General features: G+C 32.2%; 1 protein-coding gene across 1 annotated transcript; it reads right to left on the bottom strand.

Annotated features, from left to right (window-relative positions):
* Positions 1–2,246: 2,246 nt before the first annotated feature.
* On the bottom strand, positions 2,247–4,757 carry LOC128172133 (uncharacterized). The gene is made up of 3 exons (XM_052837900.1): positions 4,591–4,757; positions 4,241–4,406; positions 2,247–2,826 (listed from the first exon to the last, which is right to left on the bottom strand). The coding sequence occupies exons 1-3, from the start codon at positions 4,672–4,674 to the stop codon at positions 2,354–2,356; spliced, it is 723 nt and encodes a 240-aa protein (XP_052693860.1). The 5' UTR covers positions 4,675–4,757; the 3' UTR covers positions 2,247–2,353.
* Positions 4,758–14,583: the final 9,826 nt, after the last annotated feature.

Below are 14,583 nucleotides of genomic sequence, written 5' to 3'. Positions count from 1 at the left end.
TGAATCATATATCATGTACATATTATATTATTGTTTCTTTGTTCAAGACATTTCAGATGGTATGTAGGTCATGATCCCAAGTGCTCTTCCTAAAAGTAACAAATATCATAAAAACCATTGAGATCCCCACCTAAATTCAAAGATATTATTCCTCTTTAGGTCATGTCGCATCAGATCATTATAGCATGTATGTCATGACCCTAAGGGGTCATCTCTATTTAATCTATATTATTAATTCTCCCGAATGAAATTTGGAGACTTGTTTTTGTACGGTTCTTAATACATGTATTATTATTCTTCGTCTTCTTCTTTTTCTTCTTTTTCGCTCTGAACTTGTTTCTCAGAGATGGCTGAACAGAATTGTACAAAACTATAGGATATGATAGGCCTGCAAATCTACTTGTGCACCCTGGTTTGATTTTACTCATTTGAGGTTAGACAACCACTTTTCGTGCGGGGGGGGGGGGGTCTAACATTGAACCGTGTAGGAAGAATCGTAGACTCTATTGTAAATGGTAACTTGAAAACGGACAAAGATAATAATATAGTGTTTTCATAATCATATATTGACTGTTACTGGCAATACATAGGGTTTATTAGATCTGACACCTGGGGTCATCCCCACCCCCCAGGAATTTGGAATTACCATATATCTAAGAAACTGTTATAATCATGACCCCTAAATCATATATATTCATGTTTCTGATGTCAAGGGGCATCAAATCTTATGTAGGTCATGGGCCTTGTTGGTGGTCCTGACCCCCTCAAACAGCAAGTCCCTTAATATCTTCAAATCAGTTGAGATCCCCACCTTTAAACCATATATATATTCTTGTTTCTTGTGTCAAGGGGCATCAAACGGTATGTAGGTCATGGGCCCCGGGGGAGGTCATGACCCCCCTCGAACAGGAAGTGCACGAATATCTCGAAAACGGTTGAGATCCCCACCCCTTAACCATATATATTCTTAATCCTTAAAGGGCATCAAAAGGTATGTAGGTAATGGGCCTCAGGGTTAAATTTAATTTTTCAAAACTGTAATGCACATCTATGACACAGTTCCTATCATATCCCAAGATGTAGCTATCCATTAAATCATAAATTTAAGGAGTTCTAGGATCTATGTTTTTTTGAAGTGATAAATGTCAATTTTCTGCTACTTTTTGACTCACTGGATGAAATTTAAATTTTTAAAACCTTACTGCACATCTATAGAACAGTCCCTATCATATCCCAAGATATGATGTGTCTATCCATTAAATCATAAGAGGAGCTCTTGGATCTATGTTTTTCTTAGTGATAAGCGTAAATTTTCTGCCACTATTTGACTCCCTGGATGAAATTTAACTATTTAAAACCTTATTGCACATCTATAGGACAACCCAAATTATATCCGAAGAGATGACGTAGCTACTCCAAAAGTTGTAAAAAGAGTTCTGGGAACCATACTTTTTTTGCAAAAAAACGTCATTTTTGTTGCCCACTGATCCCCTCAATCAAAAAAAAAAAAAAAAAATCTGGAACATGATCACACTTCAATATGACACCCCCAAACATATTCTAGAAGATCATTTGGCTACTGCCAAAAAAATGACGTTTTTGAAACCAGTTTTTTTTTGTAAAAAAAAAAAAAAAAACACGTCATTTTTCAGCCATTAAAGGACCCCCAGGACAAAATTAAAAATTCCGAAAACTTAATGCGCATCTGTAGGATACCTTAAAACATATTCCAAGAGATGATTAGTCTACTGTTGAAAATGTAGGAGGAGTTCGAGGAAATTTTTGTGTGAAAAAAAACGTCATTTTTTACCAATTATTTGACCCCCAGGACTAACAGAGATTTTTTAAAAACCTTTTTACAAAACAACATGATACCCCAAATCAAACTCCAAGAGTTGAGTTTGCTGGTTTATAAGATGTAAGAGCAGTTTGAGAAAGTAAAACGTGACAGACGGACGGACGGACAGACGGACAGGGTAACAACAATATACCCGAACTTTCTTTAGAAAGTGCGGGTATAATAAATTGTTGGTTCAACTTGGAATAAGAATATGAAATGCCATTGAAATAATGTACACTTTTGACCTTTAAAAGCTGCAAAGGAACGTCGCGCTCTGAATCTTAAATATTCAAGATATAATAGATATAAGTATATATTTTAGGATTCAAACCCAGGATAAAAACATCAACGTTCATCAATCAAAAAAAAACTTCAATAGATAAAAAAGTATAATTGGACACTTGGAATATTTAGTATGGTTTTATTTATTGTCAAGAATACATCAAATGTTCATGGTTTATTTAGATAAAACAAACTCCAATGTAATCCTATAAACCGGCGGAGTCTATCTCTTTAATCTAACAAGTAATTCCAGTAAATCCTAGGTACTAGGGTGTTCTGTGTATAAATTAATAAATAAAAATATAATGTCATATCGACATTGTTGTTCATCAGACTGGATTTGTTGAAGCTTACGGTCGTTACATTTCCCAGCGTTGACTGCTGGTTTTCTTCTATTGTCAGATAATCTGCTGATGGAATTTGTTTTGTCCCTTTGAACAATTCATGCCACAGTCCCCATTCTTCCAATCCCCCCTCAGTTTCTTCTCCGGAACATTCTGATATTACGATGGTGTATGTTGTTATCTCTTCAACATCAGAAGAGGTGACATCTATGTTACAGTTTTGGTATATTTTATAGTATCCAATGACAGGACGCACATTAAAAAGCAACCTCTCGGAAGTTGCTTCAGAACTAAGTGATAAGATAAAAAAATCGTTCCCTTCTTCTAAATCAACCACTGATACAAAATCCCCACCAGAAACTACAAAACAAATTACATATTCTGTTAGATGTCATAATGTCATTACATGTATTAAGTATTACTAAATAGTTCAAAACATTTATGGGGATAGCAATGAACAATATGCTCAAAAATAGAAAGAAATAAAATAACTGGAATGAAACTTGGAAATGTAATGATTTTGTTAAAAGAAAAGAAGATTCAAATCACATTTTTGTACAAATATTCATAATACACGTCTTTTGACAAGAATGATTTTCAGGTACATTTGTACACGTGCACATATATTTAAAAACTCTTGAATCATCGTTGAACTTTTATTTCTGTCCTACTGTTATAATTCTGCACATGCGCAAACCATACGAACAAGTAGGTCGCGCATTGTTAGCATGGACTTAGTTTTTTGTTTTTGAAACTGGTATTACTATTTTTTTTTTACTTTCTTGGATAAACGATACCTTATTAACTATAATGGAAGAATAACGGTCGAAATATCGATATTTTTTGTGTAAAATTGAGAGTTGCTGAACTTGAAGGCTAATGAGTGTTGCAAAAAATCGTGAAATGATTTTAATTATAATCATTAGTGGTTGGGATGTCTCTTGTTGCAATGTGTAGGCCCCTTATATTAAGTACACGAGAACCAAAAGCAAAATGCAAAACTTGCGGCTATTACTGCGGTGTAGACTTTACAAAGTGAAATTGCAAGTTACAGACGGGAGGTAAAATGACAAGAAGTTGGTGGATGGGACATTGTAAACTATACACCGGTAGGTTTTTGACATGTTGTGGTGCAACATGCAAACGGTACGAAATGTCAACCTTTGCAGGGAAGTACATGTAGCTGGGGATGTCTTCAGATGAAACAATTATATAAATCGTCGAAAATGTAAAGGCCGGAATCTCCAAAAACCTCCTGCATAGAATTTTTTGCACATTCTGTGTAGAACGTTTCCTCAGAAATTAGTGATTGACATTATAAGACTCGATTTAAAGGTGTTTGTGCTGAATGGAAACTGAGGGAAGTTCTAGTAACCGAAATTGGAGGACACACATTTCCTAGCTACAGTGAAAACTTTCTATAAACTTTTCTATAAACTTTCAATGCCAATGAATATTTATATAATACAAATGGAAAAGATCGAATATTGCAACGTTTAACATGCCATAATTTTCCCCTGCTACCAAAAGCAGTACTATAGATCTGTACAAGATGATGCAAAGATTTTGGCAATAGGTTCAAAATAATACATGTGAAGTATATGTAATCTAAATGCGTCCTTCAAAAAGCAAGGAACTTTATCTTTCTTGTCGGTATATATTCCCCAGGAGCAGTTAATGACCGGTCGGAAATAGCATGGCGACCAAATACTTTATGAGTTCAAGTCAACTTAACGACATTAAAACAAAGAGCTCTTTAATAATCTTAACATACCTTGAACTTTATTAAGATCTTTGTAGAAGTCAGCTAAAACCAATGTATCTGGAGGCCCAGCAAATCTTATCAAAACTTGCAATACATTGGGTTGGTTTGGACTTTGGCTGACCGTCAAAAATATGGGCCCAATCGTTGGTTTCCTACTTCTTAAAGTCGTAGTATTCTAAGAATAATTTAAAAATGAATGACATTTAAAAAATATGATATTGATACAAACAATTTAACACAATATTTTAAACTCTATCTTGTGACCTACAAATGTAGTGTCTTTAAAAGTAATGATTTGATGTATTGAGCTACCTTAAACATTGAGAACTGTATACACGTTGTATAAACAAACATCTTACCGAAGTTTTGCCACGATCACAGAACAAAATGACCACGCAAATACTTAAACGGAGCTGCAGAATCCTCATCGCTGTTGCTGACATCCAATCTCAGAATAAGAGAACAAAATCAGACTTACATTATATACCCTTTTGAACAATCGTGTATTTGCGATGATGACATCTTATCTATTTATCTAGGTTCATGAACAAGCACACTTTAATACAATGATGGGAAGAGTCATTTTGATAAGTGGACTGGTATTAAGGATATCCATATTTTGAATATCTTTGACATTTCATTTAACAATTGAACTCAACTTTGATAAAGCGTTAAACAGTATAATCAAACAATTTTAACATATTTAGACCTTTGCCATACAAAACTGCAGGGGGTGAACTTATGATGACCGTCACACTTATTTCATTTTTTTCATACAGATGATTGATTTTGTTCATTTTATCAAAAGGACAAATACGTCCAAATAAATTAGCTGATTTTGCATAAAACAAGAAACAAAATAGGTCAGCTCACCTGCTCTGTCTGTTTTATGGTCCTACAAAGTAGTTGTCTCTTATAAGAAAAAAAAATTCCCAATTTTTATTAATAAAAATGATATAAAATCACGATTTGTTTTCCCCGTTTATAACCATATTTGATACAATATGTAATAAGACATATGTGATAAAGCTCTACAGAGGAGCGGATGGCTATTGAGGCTTAATTGTTTTAAATCTTTAATAGATAAATTTTATATACATTTTCGTAAACAATATTATGTTTGATCTCTGGCCAAATGTCCTTTTTAAGGGCGATACATTTAGGTTAAGTGTATGTTCTACAACAGTTTATGTTTTTATTAATTTATTACATGAAAGGTGTTAAAATAAACATTAAAATTTGTAATATCTTTGATAATTCATTTTGGCTAGCGCGGAATATGCCTTTTATACTTACAATTATCGCAATTATAGTTCATTTTCACAACTAAAGAAAACATTTTACTGTTTAATTAGATATATAGAGAAAACAATAATAACAGTTTTAATTTTCCAAAGAACTATATATGATAAGAGTTAAATTTGGCCCCCATCATTCAACATTTTTTAAAGTTTTCGGTTACAATAAAATGTTATGTTATAATTTAGAAGAGTTCATATAAAATATATTTTTCACATATTTGTTTGATTTATTTGCACTCACTTGCAGTATATGACGTCAAAAGTGACGCTATTTCAAAAATTCAATCGAAATCAGTCGAAATTGACATTTTTCTCATCTTTTTACGAATGGGAAATATAGAGCGCATGCTTGAACCAGGACAAATTTTTTGTCACTTATTAGTCTTGGCTAGATACATCTCTGATTAAAATATTTTGTTGGTTCGAGCATGCGCTCTATGTTTCCTGAATGAAAAACTTCTTGAAAACAAGCTTTTTTATGCTAAAATGCAAAAATGGCGGGAAAAAGCTGTCTTTATAATGCTGTATTTCTAAATTGTTGGCACTTAAGTCAAAATGAACATTACGTTAAAACATTACATATATATCAGTACAAAGAAAACAAAGAATTACAGTAAAATAATGATTTTCCTTTTAGGGGGCCATTTTAGGCCCATACCATATATAGTCCTTAATTTAGGAAGAAATATGCATCAGAATTGCTACTTTTTTGTTAGGCATCATGCAAGACTGATGTTAGCGTTGTAGATAATTAAAGTGTTGATTTTATATTTAAAAAAAAAATACATTTAAAAAAAATAAAATACTAAAAAGAGTCAGTAATAATCGACATCTTTGAATGGAATTCCTGATTTGATCTCCAGCGGACAAGGGCGAAAGTTAAACGTGGCAAACATTTACCATTTACAGTGTTAAGATCCTTAAGATCATAAAAAACATCATTGTAGCTACACACTTCTCTAAATGTGAAAGGCAGCGAATGGAAAAATACTTTTTAAGAGTTGGCCTTGAATATTATTATTCTGGTTTTGTTTTTATATGAAAGCAATAGTAATAAAATAAATAGCAGTCATGTTTTTATAAAGATAAAAAAATAGCTTCATTTTTATGATTGTTGATTTGATATAAAAAGTATTGATAAAACAATGTCCCTACAAATATTTGTTTTAACGATATGGTTTGGTAAAATTTAAGAACAAAACCTACAATTACTTGTGGACACTTTTAATTAAAATTAAAATTTTGCAATGGTTGAAAAAAATACGATGTTTCTATAAAAAAAGTATCAGTAATTTTTATTTTAGTTGACAGTGTAAATAAAACCCAACGCATTCAATACCGCGACTGATTGTTACAAAGCCAGGCAATGAGGCTTAACTTAACTCTGAAAAATGACAGACGCGTATGATGTCAATTAAATGTAAATTTATACGCAAATTAATTCGCGATATGTTTCATTTTTTCCTACATTTTTTCTTCTTAACTTAATCATTATTAAAAAAACACTTTTTGGCTTTACGACTAGCATTACTTAGATAAATGATAATTGTACAGAATTGTTTATCATTTTAAAGTATTGCTTTTTTTTCAATACCATTTTTAATGCATTTTGCCGATCTATTAGGTGCATGAGTGATACGTTGATGAATTAACGACCTTCATTTGATCAATGCCAAATTTAAGTTATATTTATGTACATAGAGGATACCGTACATTGATTTAAACGTTGACAGTCACAAACCTAACATTTTGATTGTATTTTTTGATTCATTATTTATTTGACTACAAACTTGTGAAATCTGGTTAAACAATCCAAAACATGCGCTTTAGTGGTTCAAAATTAAAATCTCATTAAGGGCAAGCTACTTGATCTGATGAAATTTGAATTAGATAACAACCTCAAATGGTGCATAAACATTTGTAGTTTCCCAATTAATACACTAGGAAAGCACTTGTAAGTACATGTGCCATTTCAGAGGCCAACAGTAAGGTAAAGTAGACGTCAGTACATTTAGTACATTGCTGGTCAGTGTTGGTTAATACAGTATATAATATCGTTCAGAGAGCGGTACAATAATTGCCAGTAGAGTACTATTAATAAAAGAATATGTACCAGGTAGTGCCATACTATATGTACAAAAGAATAAGATGGAGGTTCATGGAAGTCAGTAAAGTTCACGTTTGTTAAAATGAATTTCTAGATGTTATAAATGTAGATGATGAAATCTTGAAGTTACGTTTTTGCATATTCGGGTAATGTTGGAAGTCAGTGAAATTTGAATTTGAAAGAATCACTTTGCTGCAATAATTAATTATTTAATAAGTGTTTGTCAATATAAGTTATGTTATAACAGTTTAATTGATAAGTCGACATATTAATTAGCCTCCAAAACTTTGTGTGATATTTAAATACGGTGTTGTTTTGTCCCATTGTTATTTCTGGATTCTAATATGGTTCCACACGTAATATAGGACTATGTTTCACTTTCACTGACTTCCCTGTTACTATACAAAAACATATCACAACAACTTCAATATAAAACCTCTTGTCAAAGTGTTTATCTATACTTTCTTGATTTTACAAATTAAATATAAAAACATACATATTTCATTGAATGTTTAAATGCAGCCATTCACAAATATGAACGGATTATATCTGCTTATATGTCTTTTGAAATCTTATCATGCCTATGGTAAGTAAAGCGGTGTATTTACTTTCTTGATATAATATATGTTACTTTGTAAAAGTAAAGAGTTTTTAAAACTATGATGAAATATTTTGAAATTAAAATATTAGATATACAAAATTAGACTTAAAGGAGTTGTTCTTGAAATTGTATTAATCGTTTTCCCATCTGACATTTGATAATTAATTAAAATATTAGATATTCAAAATTAGCCTTAAAGGAGTTGTTTTTTGAAATATTTAATAATCGTTTCCTCATCTGACATTTGAGCATGCTATGTAGATTAAGAATAGATTTATTTTTGAACTTTTAAACTTTATCAGGGCATTATTAGGGATGTTTATTAATTAAAAACGTTTCCCTATTTATTAATTTGTTACAAGTTTGCGAATGATTGAACATACTTTGATTGTCTTGTAGCGTCAACGCAGTTTAATATTAAAAATGTTTTGCAAAAAGAACGAACATTCTCCACAAAATTAGATTTATTTACCTTTCCTAATTGTGTCTTAAGGCATGCCTTTCCTTGTGCACAACTTTGCATTATTTTGAATATAGGGTACAGTTGTATATCATGTGTATATTCAGAGTGAACTTTGCCCTCAACAAACCGGCGTATCTGCAGTTACAGTATAGACCAGGTGACAAAATATATGACGCCAGTAATGCTGTTGATGGGCGGAAATCAGACCTAAGTTAAGGTGGTGGTCAATGTGCGTCATCATATCCTCACAAACAAACTGCCACCTGTTGGGTCAACCTGACCAGCATACGGAGCATTCATCACATCACAATATTCTATGTGACTTGTAATAAATCATGATTAGAGTTGATTATGGTGAGGTGACTTATACCTTAAGCATACATATATATTTTGGAAATTTCATGTATTATGATTGACAACAGTTCATCAAATTTGATACTCATGTTATTTACATTCTATTTTTTTATAATTTTTTTCTCTCGATATAACGCTGTCCTTAGAAGGTATCTTTATTAAAGAACTTATTTAGCGGGTGAAAGAACTTTTAATAGTTTACCAAATTGCTGTTAACAAATTGTGTTTTCGACGATCAACACGTCTGAAATAATCACCGTGAAGATATAATACCAGATATTATCACGTATACTGTACAAAATTGGACTAAGAAAACACATGTAAATTAAAAAAAATCCAGATGATTTCCGGACTTTTTTGAGAAATTGTCGTTGATTATTAATTAGCGAAGCTTAATTGAGAAAAAATAAAAACAAATTGGTAATCTTCAAGTACCAATTATGTTTAAAATACATAAACAAAGACAGTTCTGTTCCGATTTCTCGGTATTTAAGACCAAATATTTGAGTCTATTATTTTAATATAATAGTATATAGGCCCCGTCATTTAAAACAGGCCCTTTTCCCTGATGTTCGTTTGGTAAGTTCTTGTTAATATGAGCAGTTTCCGAGCTTGTTTGCTAATATCATGTTCCTCCTTTTATGTACGCTTTAGTATATCAAGGCTTTGTAGTGCACTCGTTTTTACAGATAATTAAATGAATGACTTCTTTCACAGGTACTTTTTACACGCCAACATTTCTGGGATTCTCAGTGTATGTTTCCAATACAACAAATAAATCTGAAGGAGTGTTGTGTTTTAAGGACACCAACTTCACAACAAGAACCATACCCGCTGTCATCATCATCATCTGCACTGTGCATGGACAATATGTCATATATTACAATCAAAGATACCAAGAGTATCATATCCTAAGGACTACTCTAAACATGCCGAAGCCGATTTATGCGAAGCGGAGGTATACGGTAAATGTCTTCTCTGAGCGTTGTATGTACACTAAACCTACGTAAACTTTGACGTCACAATAAGGGGAAATTACTGTAACTGAAGTTATTGTAAATCTGCTGAAATTACCAAAATCCTCTCACAATCTTTCAAGGCTAAAAAATGAAGACATTTTCTTCAGATACAAGAAACAGTTGTAACTTGCACTCATTTGGATGTATGCTCACAAGTGTTTTATTCACTAATATGTTTTACGGTGTGACCGTTGGGGCGAGCGCAGATGGAGTCACACATCTGTCATCATTGTTAAATGCAACCCGTGGACTTAACCAAACCAAAAAACTTTGGCTTTGTCTCGAAAACTTTTACCAACGCAAGGAACCGGAAGATATCAAACTTTTATTCCAATGGTCCCTTCCTAGGTTTATACACTTAAACAAAAATTACCACTGAGCATTAATAAAATGTTAAACAGACTTATTAAAATAATATTAGATTATAAACAGAGAAAATAAATAAATAGTTATACATTTGTTATTCTATATCCATGTTTTTCTTTAATTAGTTTGCCAATATGGATTCTTTGGACACTCCTACTTTCTTTTTTCCAATGCGTGTAGCAGTGTACTAAAAAAGGTCACTTGAAAAAAACTATAGCGAGCGCAGCTTGCCGGCGCCGGAGCGAAGCGAGCTCTTCTGGCAAGGCGTGTGTGAATAGAAAATTCGGACTACTTGCAAATTGATTGAACGGATTTTTTGGCGTCAGTAAATCGGACAAGTAATGCATTGTTTTAATCGTCCTAGTAGTTCCCTGTAATCATGGCAATTTTTATCACTTCACACTCTCACGAGAATCATCAAGACAGTAAAAACAATAACGATGCATACGACATACAGTCAATGTCACCTCTAAAGTTCAGCTCAGTACACTCTCAATAATAAAAAAAAATAATCGGATGATGTCACAAAGGCTTACACATTGATCCGATACATTTTTTCGGCGTCAGTAAATTTTGACCCACAATTCATAGTACCAATGGTTTCCAACCTCACGACGTTCTCGTGAGAATCAAAGTAAAACTTTTCAGAAGCATATAAGATGTGTAATTTTAAGAACATTATGCTTTTTAAGTAAATAAAGCAGTTTACTTCGCGTACTTTTATTTCTCAGGGGAGTTTTAAAGAGTCAGATGACACTTATCCTAAGTGAACTTTGTCGTCACAATAAGGGGAAATTACTTTATCTGAAGTTATTGTAAATCTGCCGAAATTACCAAAATCCTCTCAAAATCTTACAAAGCTAAAAAATCTTCGAGGACATTTTTTCAGATACAAGACACAGTTGTAACTTGCACTCATTTGGATTAATGCTCACATTTGTTTTATTCACTATAATTACGGTAATTTCCTGGAACGAACACAGAGCATCGCCTTTTTTAAAGGGTTTGGGTGGATGGAAAGAAAAAAAAACGGTCGCATCGTAAAACATATTATTAAACTATAAGATCTGTTTAATATATCCGTGTCTTTTATATTGCCTTTATAAAATCCAACTGGTTTAACGTATGCCTATGGCGCTTGTAAAAAAAACTGTATGTAAATTAAAAGTATAATTTACTTGCTTTTGTTTTTGTACATTGTATTTACATACATATATGTATACATGCATACCACAGTATGTTGTTTTCATTATTCGTCTTCGTTTTCAAAGCTGCTTATGATAAACTTAATTTATGTTAAGAAAATAAATACAAGGAGGAAATCTATGATAACCGAACGAGCAGACGGATGGCAGCAGTATTTTTTTTCACATAACTTGATTGCAGAATAGTAAATGTTAATTTTTTAGGACCAAATGGTCAATAGCACGTTTGTTACATTAATGAATCTGTATTTTTGATGGAATTTTTTTAAATTTATGTCATCAAAGTTTCACTACACAAAACTTTAATTTATAGCATTGTATTGCTTTCAACATACGTTTCTACATCTGTATTTGGAAACCAATCTTCTTTATTACTCTCACAGTGGTATTCAATCAAGCGCGTTTTTTTTTCTGGATCGAGTCCGAGATTAGTTTAAGACTTTCGGTAAAGATTTAACTATAAACCGCCATGGTGTTATCTTTAACGACAAAATGCATTATGGTAATAAATTTGCTTAATGTATGAAGAAAAGAGCATTAGTTGTAATTGTTCTCAAAATTGAAAACCATCATCTTAAAACCTTTCTCAATTTTATGAACGTGTTAATTCTTTTTTGTGCTTAATACTGCAGTTCAGTGTGGTGTTATCGTATATGTAAACACGCTACACATAAAAATTCCCAACAATAATGGTACATGACACGCCTTAGTCAGTGTTATTACTTTTATTGGCAACCATGTCTTCAGAACGGATATAAACACCCTCTTTAGACGCATTTTTACCATCGATTTTTTTTCAACCATTTCCAAAAAGCCAACCAGGGTTGTGCATCAGCCTGGTTTAAGTTTTATTAAGTAAGTCATTACTTTTTTATCTTCACCAAACTTCCATGGAATGGTCATTGTGACCTACTTATGATCTTAAAAAAATGGATGCTGAATCTTAGCCATGAATTCCAGATGATGGGGTAAGTTAAAGTTTTTTAGAGGACAATATGTTTTGGAGCAGATGCTCTTTGATTACTATATCTATGTGTTTACATTTTCACCAAAGTTGCAAATATGATGATGTGTCGTCTAATACTGATGCAACAGACCGGCTTTGATGCTAGAACTAAGTCTAGCTTCCGGAGCAGGTGCCCTTTGATGGATATATTAAGAGAACTCCTGATTTGACGACGAACGGAACTTAGATGGCCCAGTGGTTAGCGCACTGACTGCTCATTGCTAGGAGAGTGGCGCAGGTATGTTGTGTATTCCAAATGACTTGACAGCGGTGTGCTGCTTGTCTGTACTTCATACGATCTGGCGTCATAAATACCTTTGGTATCACGCTCTGCTTTACTTTTGATAAATATCAGGGAATGTGTCATAACGTTATAAGTGATTATTGATTATTCATTCAATAAAACCAATATTGAGTAACAAATAATCAGCATATTTAAAGCGTAGAATTGGGTAATCTACTATTAAAAATCTAATAATTTAGAGACTTTCCCTGCTACATGTAATTAACGAATAAAGATATATTAATGCCTTTAAAAACAGCTTTGCGCAAGTGAATGATCAATACAATCTTTGTATATTTTGCATGAAAAAGGAGAAAAAATAAGTACTTATATGACCCATGCTTTGGGAAACCTACAATTGACAAACTTTCGTGTTAATCAAGCTTGTAAGGTAACAATGTGCATGATTTCAAGGATGAGGCAAACTGTTTAGACAATATTTTAAATAAACAGAATATTTAAATAAACCTCCAACAAGAACTGCAATATACATGACTTGTTGAATGACTTCCTAAAGAAACATTTTTAATTAAATGACATTTATTGATGCAATTTTTATAGATCATTTGCTGTGTAAAAATGCGCTTGCCACTTAATAAAGAAGTACATATGACTTAAAAAAATGCATGAAAGATAAGTGTTGGATAATGCTTTTAATGATAAATATTTAAAGAAAAATCGCCCAAAAGAGTATTTTTTAATACTTAAGCTAGTAACAATTTCAAATATCAATTTAGCCGTAGACGCTTTTAACAAAGCTGTGGGGCTCCAGAGGTTCAAGCCCCTTATTTACATATTTGAATATGTGCTGTAAATTATACATTTTTTGTTGTTTTAATGGATGCAGCAACCTGTTAATTATAAAAAAAAAATAGCAGTATTCTGGTTCATATGAAGTGTATTTATAACTTTTTTTCATAAAATGCCACTTTGTAGCTAAATATACATTATAAATGAACTAAATAAAATTTAAGAGCGAGAGAGAGAGAGAGAGAAAGAAAGAGGGAGAGGAAGAGAGATTTGAACATTTTAAAAATTTTCTTTTCATATTTGCGGAGAACTATCCCTTTAATTGACTTGGATTAATCCAATTTTTTCCAGAATTTTAATGTTTTACTATATCTTTGTGTTCTGAAATTCTGGATATGAAAAAAATAAAATAATGAATAAAAACTGATATTTGCAGCGTTTGCAATATATTACGTTTTTGCCAACAAGTTAATAACAGACTGTATTTATATGAACCCACTGGCAGTGTTACCTTCATCCGTTTTTTAAGGAAAACTGTTATTGAAGTGCCTCATTTTTTGAAAATCCGTGTAAACACTTATATTTGGAAAGGAACCATCTTCACAAACATTAGCAATCTCTGATGCATTCACACCCAAGCCCGTTTGAAAAGAACAAAAACTAAAAAAATAAATGTGTACACATACATGTACTGCTATTACAGATAGTTTGATAGTTTATCAACATAAGTGATTTGAAAACGTAAAATAGTTTTTTTCAAAATGTGTACTAAGAAAATAAATTGTTGGTTCAAATCGGAATAAGAATATGAAATGCCATTGAAATAATGTACACAATTGACCTTTAAAAGCTGCAAAGGAACGTTGCTCTGATTCTTAAATATTCAAGATATAATAG

The sequence above is a fragment of the Crassostrea angulata genome, chromosome 2 (assembly GCF_025612915.1).
Source record: "Crassostrea angulata isolate pt1a10 chromosome 2, ASM2561291v2, whole genome shotgun sequence".
NCBI classification, from domain to species: domain Eukaryota; kingdom Metazoa; phylum Mollusca; class Bivalvia; order Ostreida; family Ostreidae; genus Magallana; species Magallana angulata.
Note: the sequence above shows the minus strand (reverse complement) of the source record. Positions and strands in the feature narration are given on the sequence as shown.

Bases quoted from the DNA above. Each gene is read 5' to 3' on its own strand.
- LOC128172133 (XM_052837900.1), bottom strand. From the start codon at position 4,674: ATGTCAGCAACAGCGATGAGGATTCTGCAGCTCCGTTTAAGTATTTGC. The intron at 4,407-4,590 runs GTAAGATGTTTG...AATTATTCTTAG, and splicing joins GTGATCGTGGCAAAACTTCG to AATACTACGACTTTAAGAAG. The intron at 2,827-4,240 runs GTATGTTAAGAT...TTTGTTTTGTAG, and splicing joins AGATCTTAATAAAGTTCAAG to TTTCTGGTGGGGATTTTGTA.